The sequence below is a fragment of the Grampus griseus genome, assembly GCF_964374135.1.
Source record: "Grampus griseus genome assembly, chromosome: 19".
Lineage (NCBI taxonomy): Eukaryota > Metazoa > Chordata > Mammalia > Artiodactyla > Delphinidae > Grampus > Grampus griseus.
In genome coordinates, this window is record NC_139013.1 from 17,012,014 (window position 1) to 17,030,505 (window position 18,492).

Sequence of the window (18,492 nt, forward strand, 5' to 3'; positions counted from 1 at the left end):
GCCGCTTCTGCACAGGATGGAGCCTCAGTCTTTCGCTTTATAGCATCATTTATGGCATGAACTAGGAACATAATGTGTTTACACAAACACGCGACAATTGTACATCAGCATCTTTACAATATTAAAGGAGTCATATACAAGTCTACAGGCATCGTACAAGGGGCAGTGCTGGCCAGGACGCCCCGCCCACCCAGCAGTTCTCTGCGGTTTCTCCAACCTGGGAAAGAGCCATCTCGGGAGGGGAGGGGAGGGGAGGGGAACTGTGTGTGACAAGGCAGGCGGTATCCATCTTTGGGCCTGTCATCTGAGAGGCAGCAGGTCTGTGAGGACCCCTCAGAGGCAGTCCTCGTTGGAATCCGGGGCCAAGAACCCAAGGTATGACTCTGTCCGGGTCTTACTGGCAAGCTAGTGTAACAGTCTAATTAAAATTCAGTGTGCATATGAGTGTGGGAAAATCAGAGTGGGGGACGGCTTCCTGAGCTGGGGACCCAGAGGATGCTGCTGACAGATGGGCCCCTTCACCGTGGGGCCCATTCCTGAGGTAAGGATGTGGTGTGGCCCCGTGGCTGGTCCCGATGGGGAGATGACTTCTATGGGAGCCCAGGTGTGCGCACGCATAGACAGGAATCGAAGGCCCTGGGCATTAGTTGGTCAGGTGGCTCTCAAGTGTGGCCTGTGCCCCAGGTGGCAGCAAAGGTAGGGTCTCAAGTGGCTCCACAGCTATCCATCCCCCACACCTGTACCACCCTCCTCCCAGCAGCCCCACCCCGTGGGAGCCCAGTTTCAGCCCCTGTGGCACCGCCATCCCTGCATCTGCTCCTAGAGCAGGAACCAGAAGTTTCCAAGCCCTGCTCTGCGGGCACCTGGGCCCGAGTGTCCAGCAGCTCTTCTACCCCCCATGCAGACATGCTGCGCGTCCGACTGAGCTGAGCACCAGATAAAGAAGCATCGGTCCTTGTCGGCCTCTCTGACTTGTGCACTTACAGTTACTTCCGTCTTAAATACTGTAGAAAAATAAGCCATCTCTGACGCAAGGAGACCCACTGGAGTCTGCCGTGTGGTGAAGGATGGACAGCTCCTCGGCGTGCACTGGGGAGGCCTCTGCTGACCCTGCCTTGGCACACGCGGAGCCCCGAGGACCGGACTGGGAGCTGAGGGGCCCAGACAACTGGTGGCTGAGTTCTCCCACCTCGGCATCTTTGGGTCACATCAACAGTCCTTCAGTGGACATGCCTCCAGCATCCCACATTCTGTTGCCATGACACATGGGGCCTTGGGGCTCTCTGGGCAGGCTTTGGACCCTCCAGCCCCACCCTCAGTCTCATGGCCACCGCTAAGCAGGCATAGGCAGAACTCCCCAGTACTGTTTCCTGGTCCCTGGGGTGTCCCCAGGGCCCAAAGGCCTCAGGTGGGCACCGAGGCAGGGCCTAGTCCAGGGGCTCCTGCTTTATTCGGACAGCAGTGGGCGTGGGCTGCGGTCGCCGCTCCTCCCGGCAAAGCACATATTCACTGAACTGGGACGAGTCCACGCCACCCCCGCAGGACGCAGCCATGCTGAAACCCCTCTGGAACAGCCTCTCCAGGACCTGCCGGGGAAGAAACAGGGGTCAGTCCCGCCCAGCTGTAAGAGTCTGCCTGCCCTGCCTGGTGGGCAAGTGGGCACTAGCCCCGGGCAAGCTACCTTCTCCTGTTAAGACATGTCTTGCTTCCTGACAGAAGTCCCTGCAGAACATCCAGCGGGGCAGCCACAGAAGGGACAGGGGCGGCCAGGCCCCAGGGCCCCTCAAACAGCCAAACCCTGCTGCCCTCAGGGGTCCACAACCTTGATTGGGCTCCTCTCTCTCCAGACACATGGTTCCAGGTCCCCCTCCCTCACTGAGGCCCCAGTAATAGAGACCCTGCCCCCAGCCTCTGGGCAGCCACCTGCTTCCCTGAGCTGCGAGTCCCAGATGGTTTGATGCCTGGGGGCCCATCAGCTCAAGGGAGCTTGGGGTGGAGAGGAGGCGTCCTCCTGATGTCTGAGTCTCTGCAGGTCTCCGTGTCCACGTGGGCGGGCTTGCGCCTCTGTGAGGGCAGGGCCTGGTCACTGTGTCTGACACCTGGGTCCTGCACCTAGCAAGTTCTGACGGACAGCTTGTGGAATTTTCCCCACAAAGTCCACTCTGCCCCAAGCCTGAAATAGGAGTCTGCTCTTGGGTCTGGAAGAGCTGATGGAAAATAGGCCTCCACTCCACGTGGGGCTTCCCAGCTCTTAGACCCCTCTGGGGAAAGCCAGTCCAAACACGCACGGGGCGGCTGTTTGGGTGCTGGTGGCCCCGGGCAGCATGATGAGTAGGGGGGCTCCAGGCCGCCGCCACTCTCAGCCTCTGACCTGCTGCTCCCACTGCCTGGGTTTAATCTGAATCCAAAGTCAGACTCTGGGTGTCAAATGAAGCACACTTTGTTGAAAATACTCTAGGCCATTTTTATAGAACATCCTTTCGGGAAAGAAAAAAAAAAAAGCATAGATCAATTTTTTTAAGTCCATCCCCCAGGCGCCATCATTTAATTATGAGCGGGACATAAATTATGCATCGACACATTGTTGCCTTTTCTGTAAGACGGCACGGAGGGCCTCGCCATTGCCGGGACCGAGCCTCCCTCCATCTCCCTCTGCCGCCGGAGGGCGTCGGCGAGGCACGGGGGAGGCGGCGGCCGGCCAGCCCTCACCTGCACCGAGTTGAGCCGGCAGTAGCCGTTGAGCGGGAAGCGGATGACGTGCGTGGGGTCCTGGTTCCAGCCGGCGTTGACCGAGTTGCACATGACGTCCCCGGTCTCGGGGAAGACCTCCTCGATGAGAGCCTTCTCGCCGCTGAGCGCGATCCGCTCACCCAGGTCCGGCGTGACCCGCACCACCAGGCAGTCGCAGGCCCGGCTGCGGCGCCGCTGCGCCTGCTCCTGCTGCCAGCGCTCCAGCTCGCGCACCATGGGCTGCAGCTGGTAGTAGCGCGCCTCCTCGTACAGCAGGCTGAAGTCCTGTGGGCACGCACACACGGCTGGGGGTGGTGGGGATGTGCCGGGCCGGCTCCAGGGGGCCCCCCCTCACACCCCGCACCCCCAGGGCACAGTGTGGTCTGGGATGGTTTGTCCCCATTGTAGGGATGGGGAAAACGAGTCTCAGCTGAATGTGTGCCCCCCAAAAAGGTGTTGCCTCCATGCAGGCAGCGGCTGGTGTGCACCTGTCCCAAGACCCCATGAGCTCTTCCATCTGGTCCCAAGCACTGGGGGTGGCTTCATCCCCCTGAAGCAGGGAGAAGCCTCTGGATAGACCCGGAGGCTAGGTTAGAGGAGCCAGAGGCTGTGCGGATGCCTGGAAACCTACTGATTTGTCAGCAAGGCACGGGGCAGCCCCGTCCTCACCTGCCCTGGAGGAGCTCACTGCGGGGCAGGGAGGCGAAACAGACCTGTCTGGGTTGGATTTTCGGCATCATTATCTACCAGACCTTCTCTGAGCCTCAGTTTCCTCATCTATAAAATGGATGTAAACATCCAGCTCAAAGACGGGGTGAAGCTTAAAGGACAAGGTCGGCCCCTGCCCTTGCAGGCAGTGTGAGGAGGTGTCTGGGGGACACCCACCTCTCACCAGCAGCCCACTCCCGGGCTGGCGGGCTCGCACCAACCACCCCTCAGGCCCTGATGATCAGACCACTGCCCCGGTCAAACACATGTCCACCCACACCCACCCCAGCCCTGAGTAGCTGAGGACCCATGACCACACCACTCAGCTCAAGTCCGGCTGGTGAGCCTGAGGACCCCTGGGGGGGAGTCAAGGAAGCCCAACCCCCAAAGCCGGGCCCACCCCACTGTCCCTAAGTCCGTTCCTCCTGCTGACTGACCCCAGCTTTCGGAGTCACCCCAGGGGAAGCCTCCCCAGGCCTGTTATCAGTCAAGAACCCATCCTGTGGAGCTAGAGACTGTCTTACAGAGTGAAGTAAGTCAGAAAGAGAAAAACAAATATCGTATATTAACACGTGTATGTGGAACCTAGAAAAATGGTACAGATGAACCGGTCTGCAGGGCAGAAATAGAGACACAGATGTAGAGAACAAACGTATGGACACCGAGGGGGGAAAGTGGCGGGGGGTAGGATGGTGGTGGGATGAATTGGGAAATTGGGATTGACATGTGTACACTAATATGTATAAAATAGGTAACTCATAAGAACTGCTGTATAAAAAATAAATAAAATAAAATTCAAACATTTAAAAGAACCCATCCTGTCCCTCCACAGGGGTTCCTCAGGGCACCATGCCGGGCCTTTGCTCTCATCCATGCAAGGTTTGAAATGATGTCTGCAAACCAACAACCCCACTTCCTTCCTCATAGCCCAGAACATCTCCCCCGGGTGCCCCACCAGCTCTTCCACACAGGAGTGCGGTGCCACTCCCCCACTGCCTGTTCTACCCTGGGCCTCCACACAGCCACTCAGGACTCAAGCTGCAGGCCAGAGGCGCCCTCGAGAGCCCCCGACCCTCTCCATCCACACCCGTGGCTCCTGCATCTTCTTCCTAAGCGTGAATCTGATCTACCGACTCTGTTCCACCTTCACTGCCTCTACCCTCCTGCTCCCCTGCATATCCTTTTCCACACAACAGATCTGACGGTCATGGCCCTACTCACAACCCTTCCACTGCATTCAGGGTAAAAAGCCGAATGCTGAGCCGGCCACCAAGGTCCTGACACCAAGCAGCAGCCTTCCTTCCTGCTCTTTCCTTCCCAGTTCATACGGTCCCAGGCTGCCACCCATCCAGCTCCTTGCCCTCCCCTCTCCGCTTCCCACCAAGGCCCTCACACCTGTCTGCCCCCGTTCCTCCGCCATCACCCAGAGAAACAGCCTTGCCTCCAAACCCACCCGGGCCCGCTCTCCGCGTGGTTCCCTCTCACAGTGCTCTCTGCTTCTCTGAAGTGTTTGCCCCTGTGGAATTCAAGTGTTTTTTGGTTCATCGTCTGTCTTCCCACTAGACCGTAACCACTATGGGGACAGGACCCATGTCTGCCTTGTCTTTCACTGCATGTTCAGCCGGAGTTCGGCCGTTGGCACCCAGGAACTGAACTGAATGAGGGATGAAACAGCCCCAGGGCCACTGGGGTCCTCTGGGTGCTGGCAGGAAGAAAGAAAGGAAGGACGTTTGCTGGTTGGAGCTGGGGTAGCCCAGGCATGGGCTTCCTGCCTCCGGGATCCCCATGCCATGAGGGGCCCAGCACCAGAGGCAGGACTCTCAGAACCAGGTCGGCTGCCGCAGACAGGCTCGCCCGGAGACCTGGGGGCAAGCTTTTGTTTAAGGGTGTTTGGACTGGATCAGTTTTCCCCCTGCCAAGTGCCTACGAGGAACAGATCTGGGAACCTCTAACTCCTGTAACTCCGGCACACGACAGTCGTTCAACACGACAAACATGAAACCGGGGTAAGCGCCGCTTCCGCTGCTTAACTGCTGTTACACCCTGATAAATAAGCTAAAAATGTGAGAAAACAAAATTAGTTTAGGAAAACTGATTTAGCCCTCGGCTTCATCGTTTAAGTTTTTATGGTTGCCGTGACAACTGTGGGTCCATTTATGAAGTCACAGCCTACCCTGTGGAACGCCACCGCACAGGCAGTGTGCCGCGCAGCTGCCAGCTGCGGACTGACCTTGAAGTCATCTGGGAGCAGCAGTTTCGACGTCCGCAGGAAGCTCAGGACATAGCGGAAAATCTCCCCATCCCGGTCGATGAAATAATGTTGCTTCAAACTGTCCAGGACGATGGGCTCGGTGCCATTGAAGAGGCGGCTTATTCTGGGAGAGATGGGGGCGGAGATGTGGGATGGAAGGGCGGGTCCACCTGCCCCACCCCGACTCCTTAGAGCTCGCCCTGCTGGAGGGGCGAGGGGCCTTACACGGTGACTCTGGGCTGCGCCAGGACTGAAAAGGATGTTTGCACACACCAGCGGCAGCCGGGACACCAGCGCGGCAACCAGCACATGCACACGCCCCGCCTACACGCACAAGCCACAGCCAGAGAGAGGCACACCCGGCTCTGTACGCCCGCCTGCCCGCTGACACAGGCTACAGGCCTGGAAAACCACAGCGAGACACAGACACAGCCACCCCGTCCCACGCACACAAACCCTTGCTGGACAGAACCGCCCAGAAAACCCCCACTGACCACCAGACACGCCAGCTCACGGCCGCCCGTCCAGTGAACACATGTAAACCAGCTGCCACGCTCCCGGGTCACACACATCCACCTCCCCCAACCTGCGTGAACGAGCAGCGGACAGGACACACCCGGGCAGCAGGCACGGCGTCACATGGTCCCCTCGCTCACAACACACAAACCACAGGCAGACCCAGACACATCCGGTGCGGGACACACCAGGCAGCACGGGTCCACCAGAGACACAGCTACGTACGCTCAACAAACTCACAGACGAACCACCCACAGCTCTGCGCTCAGGGAACCCTAGGGGAGAACAGAGGCAGGCACCGGGGACAGCACGTGTGTGTGCAGCTACAGTGCACGCACGTACACACACACACACACACACGCACACCCCAGTGTGTACACACATACCAGCGTGGATGCACACAGAACAGCGCACACACGTGCTCCAATGCGTGCACGTGTGCTACAGCGAGTGCGCACTGGGGAGGGGACCGCGAGGGGAGGCCAGGTCCCAGCACCCCACCTTCTGAAGGACAGTGGCTCTGACAGAAGCACAGGACCTGCAGCAGGCTCTCGGGGCGCCCTGATGCCTGGCCCTCTCCACTCCAGGGAGGAGGAACCAGGCCTCCCCACTTCCCAGGGCGGCAGGCTCTGGTTTGGCTAACTTCCCCTGCAGACCCCAGGCCCCGGGGGGGAGAGTTAGGATATCCCGAAGAGGGGTGGGGACAGCCAAGAGCTTGACTCGGGAACCGCAGGGAGGTCGGCGGCGTCTCCCCAGGGGCAGCATCTCCAGACATCCTTCGGCCGACAGGCAGGGCCACATACATGTCCCCAGCTGGACCCTGCACAGCCCGGGAGAAGGGTGGCCCCGACCTGGGCCCCAGGCCTTCCAGCCCAACCTGTACAAGCCTCCCAGGAAGGCTCCCCTCTCCCTCAGCAGCCCCCTCCGCAGGCCCTGCCCCACTCCTGCCACTGTGTGCCAGGGCAATGAGCTGGGGGGTCACGGCACCCAAAGCCTCTCTCGGGGCCTTCCATTGCCACCAGCCGCTCTGGTGGCCTGGTACACTTCAGGCATTGGCCAGGAGGGTCTGCCCAGGGGTAGAGTGACTAACCTGTTCTCACTCTGGGGACATGGCCCAGCGGGGCCATATAAAGGGCAAGGCTGCCTCGTAGAAGGGCATGAGCAGGCCAGAGCCCATGGGGAGGTGTGGAGAGGCCCGAGCCTGTGGAACCAGTGCTGCGGTCACCCACATACAGCTCATCTCAGAGCTCCAAAGGCCACGGAGCCCCATCAACCCCCAGGCCTGATGACAATGGTACTGGAGAACACAGCCCCGCTGCACAGCTCTGTGGGCTCCAAGGCCTATTCCAGGCCTCAAACTCCCCAAGACCTGACCTCAGCAGAGCTTGGGCGTCCAGGTATCAGAATAAGGGCCACCCAGCAGCCCTGGAGACAGACAGGACCGAGCGAGGCACCAGGTGCCACGGGCAGTCATCCGCAGACTGCTGAGGGACCCCACGTGGCACCAGCAGGAAGAAGTGAGAGCCATTTCCATAGGTGAGCCAGCACGTGTGAAGCCTCAGTCTCCCTGCAATTTTCTCCACCCTCCCTGGCTGAGCTCAAGCTCTGTGCAGCAAGCAATGTCCCACGGCTGCTTGTGTTGCAAACCCTCCTGACATCAGGCTGTGAAGCTCCAGACCTGCTGGTCTAGACGACTCCCAATCCACCACATTCCAGGGCTTCCTGGGTTCTAGGTTGTCTTATGGGTCCAAGGCTAGAAGGCTCTCAATCTGCCTTATTTCAGGACTGGCTGGTTCTAGGTCTTTCCAGGTTCGGTGTCTCTTCACAGACTAAGGCCTTTCATGCCCTCAGGGTCTGAAGCTATCAAGGACATGAGCAGCTTGAGGGAAGGTTAGTCACTTCAAAGGGAGCTCCCGACACGTGTGTGTGGTCTTAAGAGTCCATTGCCACCGCAGGCCACTCTCTGAGGGAGACTGCAGGTTCGGGGTACCAACTTCAGAAGTCTTCCACAGAATAAGCTGGCCGGTTCTGACCCCAGCTGATAGGGGTTGTTTTCTTTTTCTTCTTTCTTCCTTTTTTTTTTTTAAGCCTCAGCTCCAATTTCCTGCATGTTTCAGTGGCAGGTTTTATTAGTTCTAAAGTTCCTGGACATCTTAATTTGTTGCTTCCCACAGCGAGGATGAACGCAAGCGTGGGGCTGCCATGGCAGGAGCTAAACGATGTTCCAAGTGCGCTGGCAGACACAGGAGTCCACTCCCAGCCCCGGGCAGCTGGGCGGGGCCGGCTCTGGGCGAGGACCCGTTGGCGCTCCCTGCCTTGCCAAGAACCAGGAGCCCAGGCACAGCTCTGTGGGCACCGGGACCTGAGGGGCTGGGGGGTGCTCCCGGCATTGCCCAGGGTGGGACTTTGCTGACATCCAGAACCCCCTCCAACCCCCAGTGACCTTAACACAATTCTCCATCTCCAGGTGACTTATACGTCGGTGACCTTGGATGAGGGATTGACCTTTGTTTCCAGAATTAGTGAAAAACAGTTTTTTAATTTTAATAATTTACTCAAAGAAGGATGAGAGAGATCTGAGGGGCTCTGGCCAGCAGAGCTGCCCAACCCACTTCTCAGGCCTGGCCTGACCCACTGTCCTGACTGTCCTACAGGTCACACCACCCTCCACTGGCCTCTAGGCCCAAGCTTCAGGCCTGAGGAGCAGCTCTCCTGTAAGCCGGAAGCCATCCAGGCAGAACAGATCCATCCTGAGGCCCCAGGAAAGAATGCAGACCACCACCCGCTGTGGGCACATCCTGCTGGCCCGTGGGTCCCAAAGGTCACGGGCCAGCAAGATGGCCCGCCCCACATCAGAGCAGGACAATGGGTGAGGACGGGCTGTGGGTCTGGGAGGGGAGGACCACCCCCTGCCCGCCCTGTTCCAGGCAGCAGCCTGGAGACAGAATGAGGAGGCCGTTCCCCGCAGGCCTGGGCCATGATTACTCCAGAAAGGCAAGTGTCTGATTTCAGGGAACACTCTTCAGAGACGTTGTGGGCAAGGGTTTCATGAATTTCACTCACAGACGTCGTCGACCGATTAAGGGATGATCTATCTCAAACAAGGCACGAATGCCGCAGAAGGCTAAATTGAAATTAAATAAGTGGAATCCATCTCCCATCCTCGACAGGGCTCTGCCAGAGAGCGCCAGGCCGACACGGCTGACGTGGCCTCCCGGATGCTGCCCCTCCAAGACCCCCAGGTCACAAGCGCCCCAGGCCTAGCCTCTGTCTGCTGAGGGAGCGAAGCTCCAACCGTCACCTGCACCCGATGCCCCAAATTCTGAACGACACACCGCATCCACCTCCAGCACTCCCCCCTGGAGGGCGCCACCCTGGCCTCCAACGAGCTCCCAAAGCCGCCACTTCCACACGCTATGAATCCTCCGTGCTCTGCGCGGCCACCCCGGCGACGAGGCAGCCGGATCAGAAAGCTTCCCGGAGCCGCTCCCCCTCGGTGTCTGGGGGATTAATTAACTCCTCTTTTTATTTTAAATGTCTAAAACAGAGGTGATGCCCTGCAGCCGTGGCCCTCCCGCCGCCAGCCCTCAGTGGTGGCCGCCTCACTGTACCAGGAGCGAGCGGTCCCCGGCTCAGCAAGTAGCATGCGGCATCATCTCCAGGAGATGCTCAGAGACCCGTCCCACCTCTGGCCAGCCCTGCTGTTACAGGCGGAAGCCAGGTCTGCCCCTAGGAGAGAAATGCCTGAGAGGCAAAAGCAGGAGAGTCAGCAGTGCCCGGCGCCTCCCACAGATGAGTCCAGGAGTCAGGAGCACCGGGGAGCTGGGCGGAGTGTAAAGCTCCCTGCAGGGAGGGTCCTGGTCGGAGACGCTTTGCCCGCTGATGGCGGTATGTGGCTCATGCTTGTCCACAGCTGTGGATACTCCCGAACATCACGGAATTCCTAGCCAGCCGCTGCAACCCCCCCAAATCCAAGGGAGCCTGCTGCTAGCCCTTAGGGTCCAGCAGTGGCCACCCAAACAGGCAAAGAGGACAAATTGCAGCTGCCCCTCACCCTTCCCCTTATGCTCTATCCCAAGGGTTAGGCTCGGAAACAGGATGGACTATTTCTCCCCAGCATGACGCCAAGAAGTACGCAGCATTGCTCACGAACGGTCCCCTGCAAAGGCCGGGCTTGAGTCTCACTCAAGAGTAACCTGAAGGAACATGAGGTTCCCCAGCCAGCTGCTGGCCAGCTGCAGGCGGGGCTGGCTCTGAAAAGTGGCCTCTGCCAGTGAGTCAGGAACTCCCCCTAACACTACCAATGCCACCAGCTCAGGGTCACAAGTCCCTGTGCAAAGCGGCCATTGACAGGGGCACTCAGCTTCCTGAACCCCAGTTCCCCAGGTCTAGGAGCAGGGGGGCCTTGGAGAGCCCTGCGTGTTGGCTGGTAGCAGGCTACAGATGCTGCCTGTCACCACTGCACGCCCCGGTGCCATGAGGGGCTCGGCTCTTACCTGGAGTCAGGGTACTTGGTGAGCGTGGCCAGGCTGCTGGTGTACATGTGGCCGCCCACGTCGATGTGCACAGGTGCGTTGGACTTAGTGAGCTGGGCTGGCAGTGGGATCCCCTGGGCGGCCAGGGGAGACACAGGCGACCGGGTGAGAGACAACCGAGACATGCTTCCTCCCTCCTGGAGATGGAAACAAGGCACAAAACAAGGGTTTCTCCACGACGGAGCTATGCACTCCTTTTACTGCCAATGTGATCACAGATCTAATCAGATCACTTCTGCCTGTGCCTGATCACATATTCAGCTGACAAATTGTGGCCACCACTGTAATTAAGTGTATTCGCATCATTTTCTTCAAAGTACCAGAGGGAAAAAAGAAAGATGCTTATTAGCAATAAGAAATCAAGAAAAAAAAAATTTTGTTCAAGGTGTCAGCCTCCAGGGGCATAAAACAAACTGCAAAATTCTAATTAAAGGTCGTGGGCTTCTGTGTTAGATGTGAAATATCCCCTGACAAACGAATCACCAATTTGTGAATTGGGATTCAGGGGTTTTTGCAAGTTTGTCTCAGTAACGAGACACCTCTAAATTAGGGACTTCCTCAGCACCTAAGGCATTGAGTTTTATACATGTAGTAAATTTCACATCAAATTAAGAGCATTTTTGTTTCCAAAAAAAAATACATAATCGTGCGGCCAGTCAACAGCCGTCTCTTGAATGCCACCGCTGTGGCTGCAGCTGCGAGGAAGGGCAGCCAGTGAGCTGGCGCTTGGGAAGACGGCAAATAGGAGGACACCAGCCCTTGACCCAGCCCACCCTGCTGGCTCTCACCGCGGGGCCAGTGCTGCCGTGGGCGTGAAGCGAGGACCCGCTCGGCCGCTCCTTGCGGTGAGGCATCTAGGCTTCCATCGCTGCCCAGAGTATCTGTGGGAAGCACCAACACAACCAGACAGGACTTACTCCTCAGTGGTCCTGGGCGCCGTGTCTCCCAGTCAAAGATGCTTACAATCGTCCTTTATGAACATGCGTCCCAGAACCCCATGCCCTACCACACTGCCCGCTACTATCCTGTCCCCACACCCCAAAGCAAGCCTCCGGGCCATAGGAGATTACTTACACACACACACACACACACACACACACACACACACACTCACATGTGTTTTCAGGGCAGCTCCATGTCTGCTAATTCAGCTAATGACAGTACTGAAACATATGCTCACCATTATTGCCCCCAAAATGTTTCAGAACAAATCTGATTTTCTTGGTATTTTGGTTTTGAGACACGTTACCAAGCATGTCTCCTCTTACTTCAGAGAGAACCCTGGGAACCACAGCTCAGAGAGGATCCCCCCCACCCTCCATGGGCTTCGGAGCCCCAGGACCTCTTTGAACACCATCTCTGCAGTGTTAAGATGCAGTTTGCAACTGGCTGGACACAGAGAAGCCAGGGAAGAGCGAAAGTCACTTAGGAAGCCACCGCTCCCCCTGTGGCTCCTTAGAGAAGAAAACTTCTCTTTGTTTGCCCAGCCTGCACCTCTGCAGTTTCTCCCCAGACCCCGGGAATGGTCTTGTCTGTGCCTAATATATTCCAGATCCCTTTGGGATCACAGCCCCAAGGCATTAGAGAAAGCTGGCCAGAAGGAGACAGCAGCTCAGCTAATGAACACTCTCTCCTGCCTCTCCTCTCAGCCGCAACCACCTGAAATAAGCCTGTCCCACAGTCTCTAGAAGCTGTCTGAGAACACTTGCAGGCCCCATGCAGGAGAGCTGGAGGAGAGCAGGTTTAAGCAGACCCCTTCCACTGACCCGGGGCTGGGGGAGACGTGCACAGTGACTATCACCCCCCCGCCCCCACTGGCTTCCATATACCTAAACCTGGACTTATCCGTTGCAGGTTTAACCCGAACCTCTCTCAAGGATTGACTTTGTGCCTTGAAATTCAACATCCAGTTTTAACACATGAACCAAGGTCCAATGAGAATCAAATCCTGCAAATTTAAGCCGGGCCACTCTCCCAGGATTTGTCCTGCCCTCGGTGTCCTGGCAAGTCCTCTGACAGGAAACTGGTGGGGGGTGGCTATTAGCAGACAGTCATGTTTAACTTCTAGCTGTCCAGGGTCTGCTGCTTTGGGCATTCCTGAGTTCCCGCAAGCTTCAAAAAGAAAACCAGGTCACTTATCTCAAGGAAGTTCTGAGAAACCAAAACATATCTCAGGAATGGGCTATCCTGCCCTGGGAGGCTCTGCTGGGGAGGAGTCAGAAGGAAAGCCACACTGAGGATAAACTGTGCTGGAAGGAATTCCGATGGAACGTCTATCAAAGCAGACTGCACAATGCCGGCCCTACTGCCAGGACACTACTCAGAAGTGACATTTAACACCAAGTACCCATCACAAAAGCTGCTCGATCGTGTTCTCACCCAGACTTTTCCATCGCAGGCACCACCTGATGTTCATGGCACACCAGAAACTCACCATTGGAAGCCCCAGGCTGTACGCCTTGCCGCGAACCTCCACTGCTCCCTCCGACAAACGCATCTGTGCTGGACAACGACCCTTTCCCCGAGACCACTGCCAAGGTCAGAAGCATAAAGTGGGTGCAGGAAGAGACACAAGTTCATTCCGCCAGCACCAGCATCAAACCCACGACCAGCCCCAGCTCGCCACGCCCCTCCCGAGGCTCAGCCAAACCGCCTGTTGCAGGGGCCTCGGCGGTCGTGTGCTGCACGGCCCGCGGGTTTCCAAACCGGCTGGGTACTGACCCGCTTCTCCAAGCTGCGGCGGGAGCCCGGGGTCCCGCGCCCGCCCGCCACCGAGCCCCGCCCGCCCGAGCAGAGGGGAGCGAGCAGAATGCCACGCTCATTTACACACAAAATGATTTTGTGTCCTATTGTGCTCGCAGTTGTTCAGCTCTCGGGGGTGATTAAACTGGCTGAGCTGCGGCAGCTTGAGACGATTTCACTAAATCGCTTCTTCGTGAAGTCGCTTCTTTGCTAAGCTGTTATTTTAACCATAAAAGGTAAACAGAAGGCGGCTCGAGAACTCCCTTCAGGTCTGCGCCCAGGGCGCCAGCCCCGGGCAAGAGGGCCAGGGGCCTGCAGAATCGTCCAGGGGGCGGGCCGGAAGGGAGGCAGGCGGGCCACCTGGCGCGCGCCAGCCCGGCCGTGGAGCCCGCCGGCCGGTGTGAACTTCGTTCGGGGCGGCCGGAGCCGGCTGGGTGCAGGCCGGCGGCGCCGCGGGCGGCGGTGGCCGCGGCACCCAGAGCGCCTTGCAGGACCGCGAGGGTGTGCGGCACGGGCGGGGCGGAAGACAAAGTTAAATCAAGAGGCAGATACTTAGAGACCACAGATGGGAAGCTCGCCTAATTAAGGACGTAAAAGCGCTTTTGTTCTCAAAGTTTATTGTTGCCGGGATTTAAAAAAAAATTAATTGAAACTAATGCTGTTATTCACTCGTGCACTTAAATTCCTTCATGCACATTTGAGACGCAGAGTGAAAACTTGAAGCTGATCTTTCTGCAGCCGGAGGTGGGGGGCGCGGGAGGACTAAAACGCGCTCCAGCTACGGGGGAGGGGGGTTGTTTGAGAGTGTGCCGGTGCGCGCGTCCAGGTCAGGGGGTACCGGCGGGAATCGGGGATCCGGAGTCGGCGATCGCGTCTCCGCGCGGCCCGCCTGGGGCTCCAGACCCCGCGCGCTTGGGACGACCACCAGACCGCCAGCCCCTCCCGCTCCGTTTCGGACTCGCGGGTGGGCGTCAGAGGACACACATCTGTCCCGTTGGAGACTTTTTCTCTCTTTGATTTGGACACCAAGCCGGGCCCAGTCAGCCGAAGCCCCGGCTGCGTGAGCCAGGTTCTGACCCCGGAAACACGCCGGCCCTGCAGGGCGCTCGGCCCGGCACTGAGGCCCGAGTGCCGGGACGTGAACACCCCCTCACCCCCACCTCCCCGTGCGGCAGGAAGCTCGGTGCCCGCCCGCGTGGGGAGGGTCCACCCGGGGCCAGGGCCGGCCCACGTGGGCAGTCCCCCCCTCCCGCACTAGGCCTTTGTGCTGGGTGCCCCCGTGCCGCCAGCCCCCGCCGCCCTGCACCGGGACAAAGCAGCCGCCCCTCCCACGTCCGAATCACGGCCGGGCGACTTTCTGGGTATCGCAGCCACTTTAGGGACAGGGGTGCGCGTCGCTGAGCGGTGGCCGCCCGCGCGAGGCTTACCTCGGAGCCGGAGCGGCGGATCGGACTCGGGCGCAGCCCCCGCCCCGCGCAGCCGCTGGTCTCGGGCGCCGGGCGCAGCCTCGCCGCCTCTGCTTGCTGCGCGGGTCGCTCCGGTCTCGTCCTGGAGTTACTTTCTCTCTCGCCCCCAACCCTCCCCCCACCCACCCCTCCCGCCCCGGCCCCCGCTTCGCGCGGCCCCTCGCGGCGCGGCGCGCCGGGGCCTCCCCTCCCCGCCCTCCCCTCGCCTCCTCCCCTCCTCGCGGCCGCCGCCGCCGCCTCCTCTTCGCGCCGCTCTCCGGCTGCCCTCCCGCCGCTCCCACCTCCTCTCCTCCCTCCTCTCTCTCCAGCGGCCTTCCCCGATTGCTGGCGAGAAAGCCAGCCCCCCACCTTAGCCCGTAGCCCGCGTCCCGTCGCGGCCGAGCCCGGACGCAAAGGGCAGCGATCCGGCTCCAAATTACCCAGCGCTGCGAGCGCGAGCGGGAGCGCGCGGCGACTCCTGGCTCGGGGCTCGGCTGTGCCGCGGGGCAGAGGATTAGAGTCGCAATTAGCTCCGCGCGCCCGCGCCTGCCGCGCTTGGCGACAAAAACGCGCCGTTTCCCTTCCTTCAGCCGGGCGATCACCACCCGCCTCCCCCGGAGTCCGCGCCTTCCCGCCGGGGCCTCCGCCAGGACCCTCCCGGGAGCGATGCGCCCAGGCCCCCGCGCCCTCCGCCGCCCAGCCCCCCGCCGGCCAGCCACGCGGCGCCCGGGCCTCCTCCGGGCTCGGGAGGGGGCGGGGGAGAAGCTGATTTTAATCATTGTCATTTCATCTGATGTAATATTTCCCCGGGCGCTTTCAGCTGGGCATAAATTTTCGGCTCCCAAATAAGTAACACAGGGCACGTTTCTCACATTTCTTGACTCCTCGGTTACAAAGAGGAGAGCAGCCGCCGCCGCGGCGCCCGAGGGTAGGGGCGGGACTTGGGAAGAAACTGGGCTGCGAGTCGGCCGGGGCTGCAGAGGAGCCGGGGGCCGGTGCCGCCCCTCCCCCTCCCTGGCCTTCCTCCCCGGGTCTCTGCCCCGGCTGCCCCTCTACCGGGGAGCAGCGCCGCCCGTGACGTCTGCGGACACGCGGTCGGCCACCGCGGGGGAGGGGCGCACGGGGGGCGCCCGGCCGGCCCCCCGCCGCCAGACGCGCCATTTCCTTTACGCGCGCGGCGCGATGGAGACGTCTACCGCCAAGACTCCCCGCGGCGCTGAGGCCTGCGCCCGGGGCGTCCCTCCTGGTCCTCGAGTCGGCTGCCCCTTCCTCCTCCTCTTCTACCTCCTCCTCCCCTTCCTCTTTCTCCTGTTTCCTTTGCGCCCCGCCCGTCCCCCCTCCTCCTCCTGGACCATTTCCCGGCTCCTAGGAAACGGAGCGCGGAGCCTCCGGTGCACTGCGCCCGGCCTGCACTGCGCCCCCGTCCGGCTGCGGGGACGCCCGGGCCAGAGCCAGGCTCGAGCTGGAGGACCGGTGCGCTCCGGCCGGGGACGGCGCGGGGGCCCCCACCCCGAGCTCCAGCCGGACCTGGACGCCCTCTAGCGGCTTCACTCACGGGAGGGGCGCTGGTGAATAGAGGACAAGGTGGGGGGCCTGCCTCCCTTGACCCGGAGACCTCGCGCGTGGAAAGAGGGCCCGCACCGCCGTACTGTAACTTCTCCACGCGGGAATAAGGAGAAACTTTCCTCCTAAGGGAAGGTTTTATTTATTTATTTACTTTAGAGCTCGAACTACAGGAGAAGGGGGAAATTTTCTCATTAAAGTTACATCCCTGCAGTTAGTTCAATTACTTGATATATGCAGAAGATGTTGTTAATTTATAGATTTAAATAGCTTACAAAGATGCCGCAGGCCCCATCAGTTAATTTCCTTAATTTATGGATTCTTAGCTGCTCCTTGAAGAGAAAGGGGCCCTGGAAGTAGGTCAGGGATCTGTGCAGCGGCTCCCGCACGGCCCATGGGCTGCCCACTCAGCTCCCCACGCCCTGGCGCCCCCGGGCTTTTGGCTCCCAGCTCGGGCCTGACAGCACCACTGTCTGCTCTCTACATCTCGGCCAGGCCCAGCAGATCTGCTTTGCTCCTTGGTGACTGCCCCAGTCTCTCCAGAGCTACGCAAGGCCAAGGAGCAGCAAAGCTCCCATCTACACCCACCCCACCCGGCACTGCTGGAGGGACGGGCCCAAATAAGAAGTGAAACAAGTATCCAAATACTTTGATCTCCTGTGTCCTCCCTTAAATGCTGGCTGGGATCACACATGGAGAAAGGCGTGTGTGGACACCCCAAACTTCTTCAGGGAAAGAAACTTCCCCCTTCTCAAGCCTTGGAGTGCTTGGGGGTGGGGGCGGGGAAGAGGGAGGCATGAGGAAGAGTGCTCCAGGCTCCCATTTGAGCAGAGACCCACTGAAAACTTGCCTGTCATGGGGCCACCCCTGTGACCCCATCGCCCCTCACCCCTCTCCCCTCGCCCGCTAGGTGCCTGCTAGAGCTTCTTTGTTTTGTGTTCAATATGGATGAATATATACATATAATTTAATACTTAGATGGGTATAAACTAAACTGTTTTAGGAAGCCACATGGCGATGTGATTAGTATTGGTATTCATGATTTAACATTTCTTTTCCCACTAGATGAAGTTTCTAAGATTTGCAAGGTACATGTCAAGGACGGGTGTATAAATGGATTTTTATTTATTCACAACTCCAAGACTAATTGCTTCTCTTTGCCTCAAGGCCATGAGATTGGTTTTAATATGACACTTCAAAAGTATTCATGGAACTACAGAGATACTAAGTGTCATTGTTTAAGAGACAAATCTCACTGTGGTACTGGTGACCCTGCAAAGACGATGTTCCATTTCATTTTAAATTCCTCGATTTTTTTTAAGCGTTTCACTTTATACCAACTATATTAAAAATGCACAATTTAATTGAAACAAGAACTGACCATTTTGAAAGACCTTTATTTCCTTAATATTGCTGGGAACTTTGTTTTCATATTCCTGAATCCTTTTATTAAAGAGCTGAACTTTTTACGTGTCATTAAGAAGAGTAAGTTTGGGCCATAATTTATTCTCAAGTGTTTTAAAAGTTCCCGGCTAAATGTCAACCATCTTTTACATTGAGAGACTTGGACGTGGGCTGTGATAGGCATTTAATGATCTGTGGTATATAGTGCAGTGGTGAGGTTTTGTTTTTTTTAATTGAAGATGTATAATTAGGACTGAAAACATACTGAAACATCTTATGAAATACATCTTGTTTCATTACTATAGTCCAAGAGATGAAATGGGATGTGAGTCTAATCAGAATGGAACTTGCTTCGTCAGTAGATTTGACGAGCACTTGAGCAGTTACGGTTCACGTATTTTAAAAAGTGGGTTCAAACCTGAGCTTGCTTTGAGGCTGCTCTGCATGGGCTCACATGAAGCCGATGTGGTTCAGGCCCTGCATCAAGGTGTTGTGGACAAGACCTCAGTCTCCGGATGTTTCAAAGCGGCTTCCAGTGTGACTTTGTATTTTGCTGTTGCTGTGTGCAGACTATATTTTAAGATCAAGACCTTAGTAA

The 18,492-nt window shown here is 58.3% G+C and overlaps 1 protein-coding gene across 1 annotated transcript; it reads right to left on the reverse strand.

The window, feature by feature from the left end:
• Nucleotides 1–62: 62 nt before the first annotated feature.
• On the reverse strand, nt 63–15,051 carry KCTD15 (potassium channel tetramerization domain containing 15). The gene is made up of 7 exons (XM_082676351.1): nt 14,910–15,051; nt 13,175–13,270; nt 11,529–11,621; nt 10,702–10,877; nt 5,669–5,813; nt 2,710–3,015; nt 63–1,586 (listed from the first exon to the last, which is right to left on the reverse strand). The coding sequence occupies exons 3-7, from the start codon at nt 11,592–11,594 to the stop codon at nt 1,428–1,430; spliced, it is 852 nt and encodes a 283-aa protein (XP_082532477.1). The 5' UTR covers nt 11,595–11,621; nt 13,175–13,270; nt 14,910–15,051; the 3' UTR covers nt 63–1,427.
• Between the last annotated feature and the right edge of the window lie 3,441 nt (nt 15,052–18,492).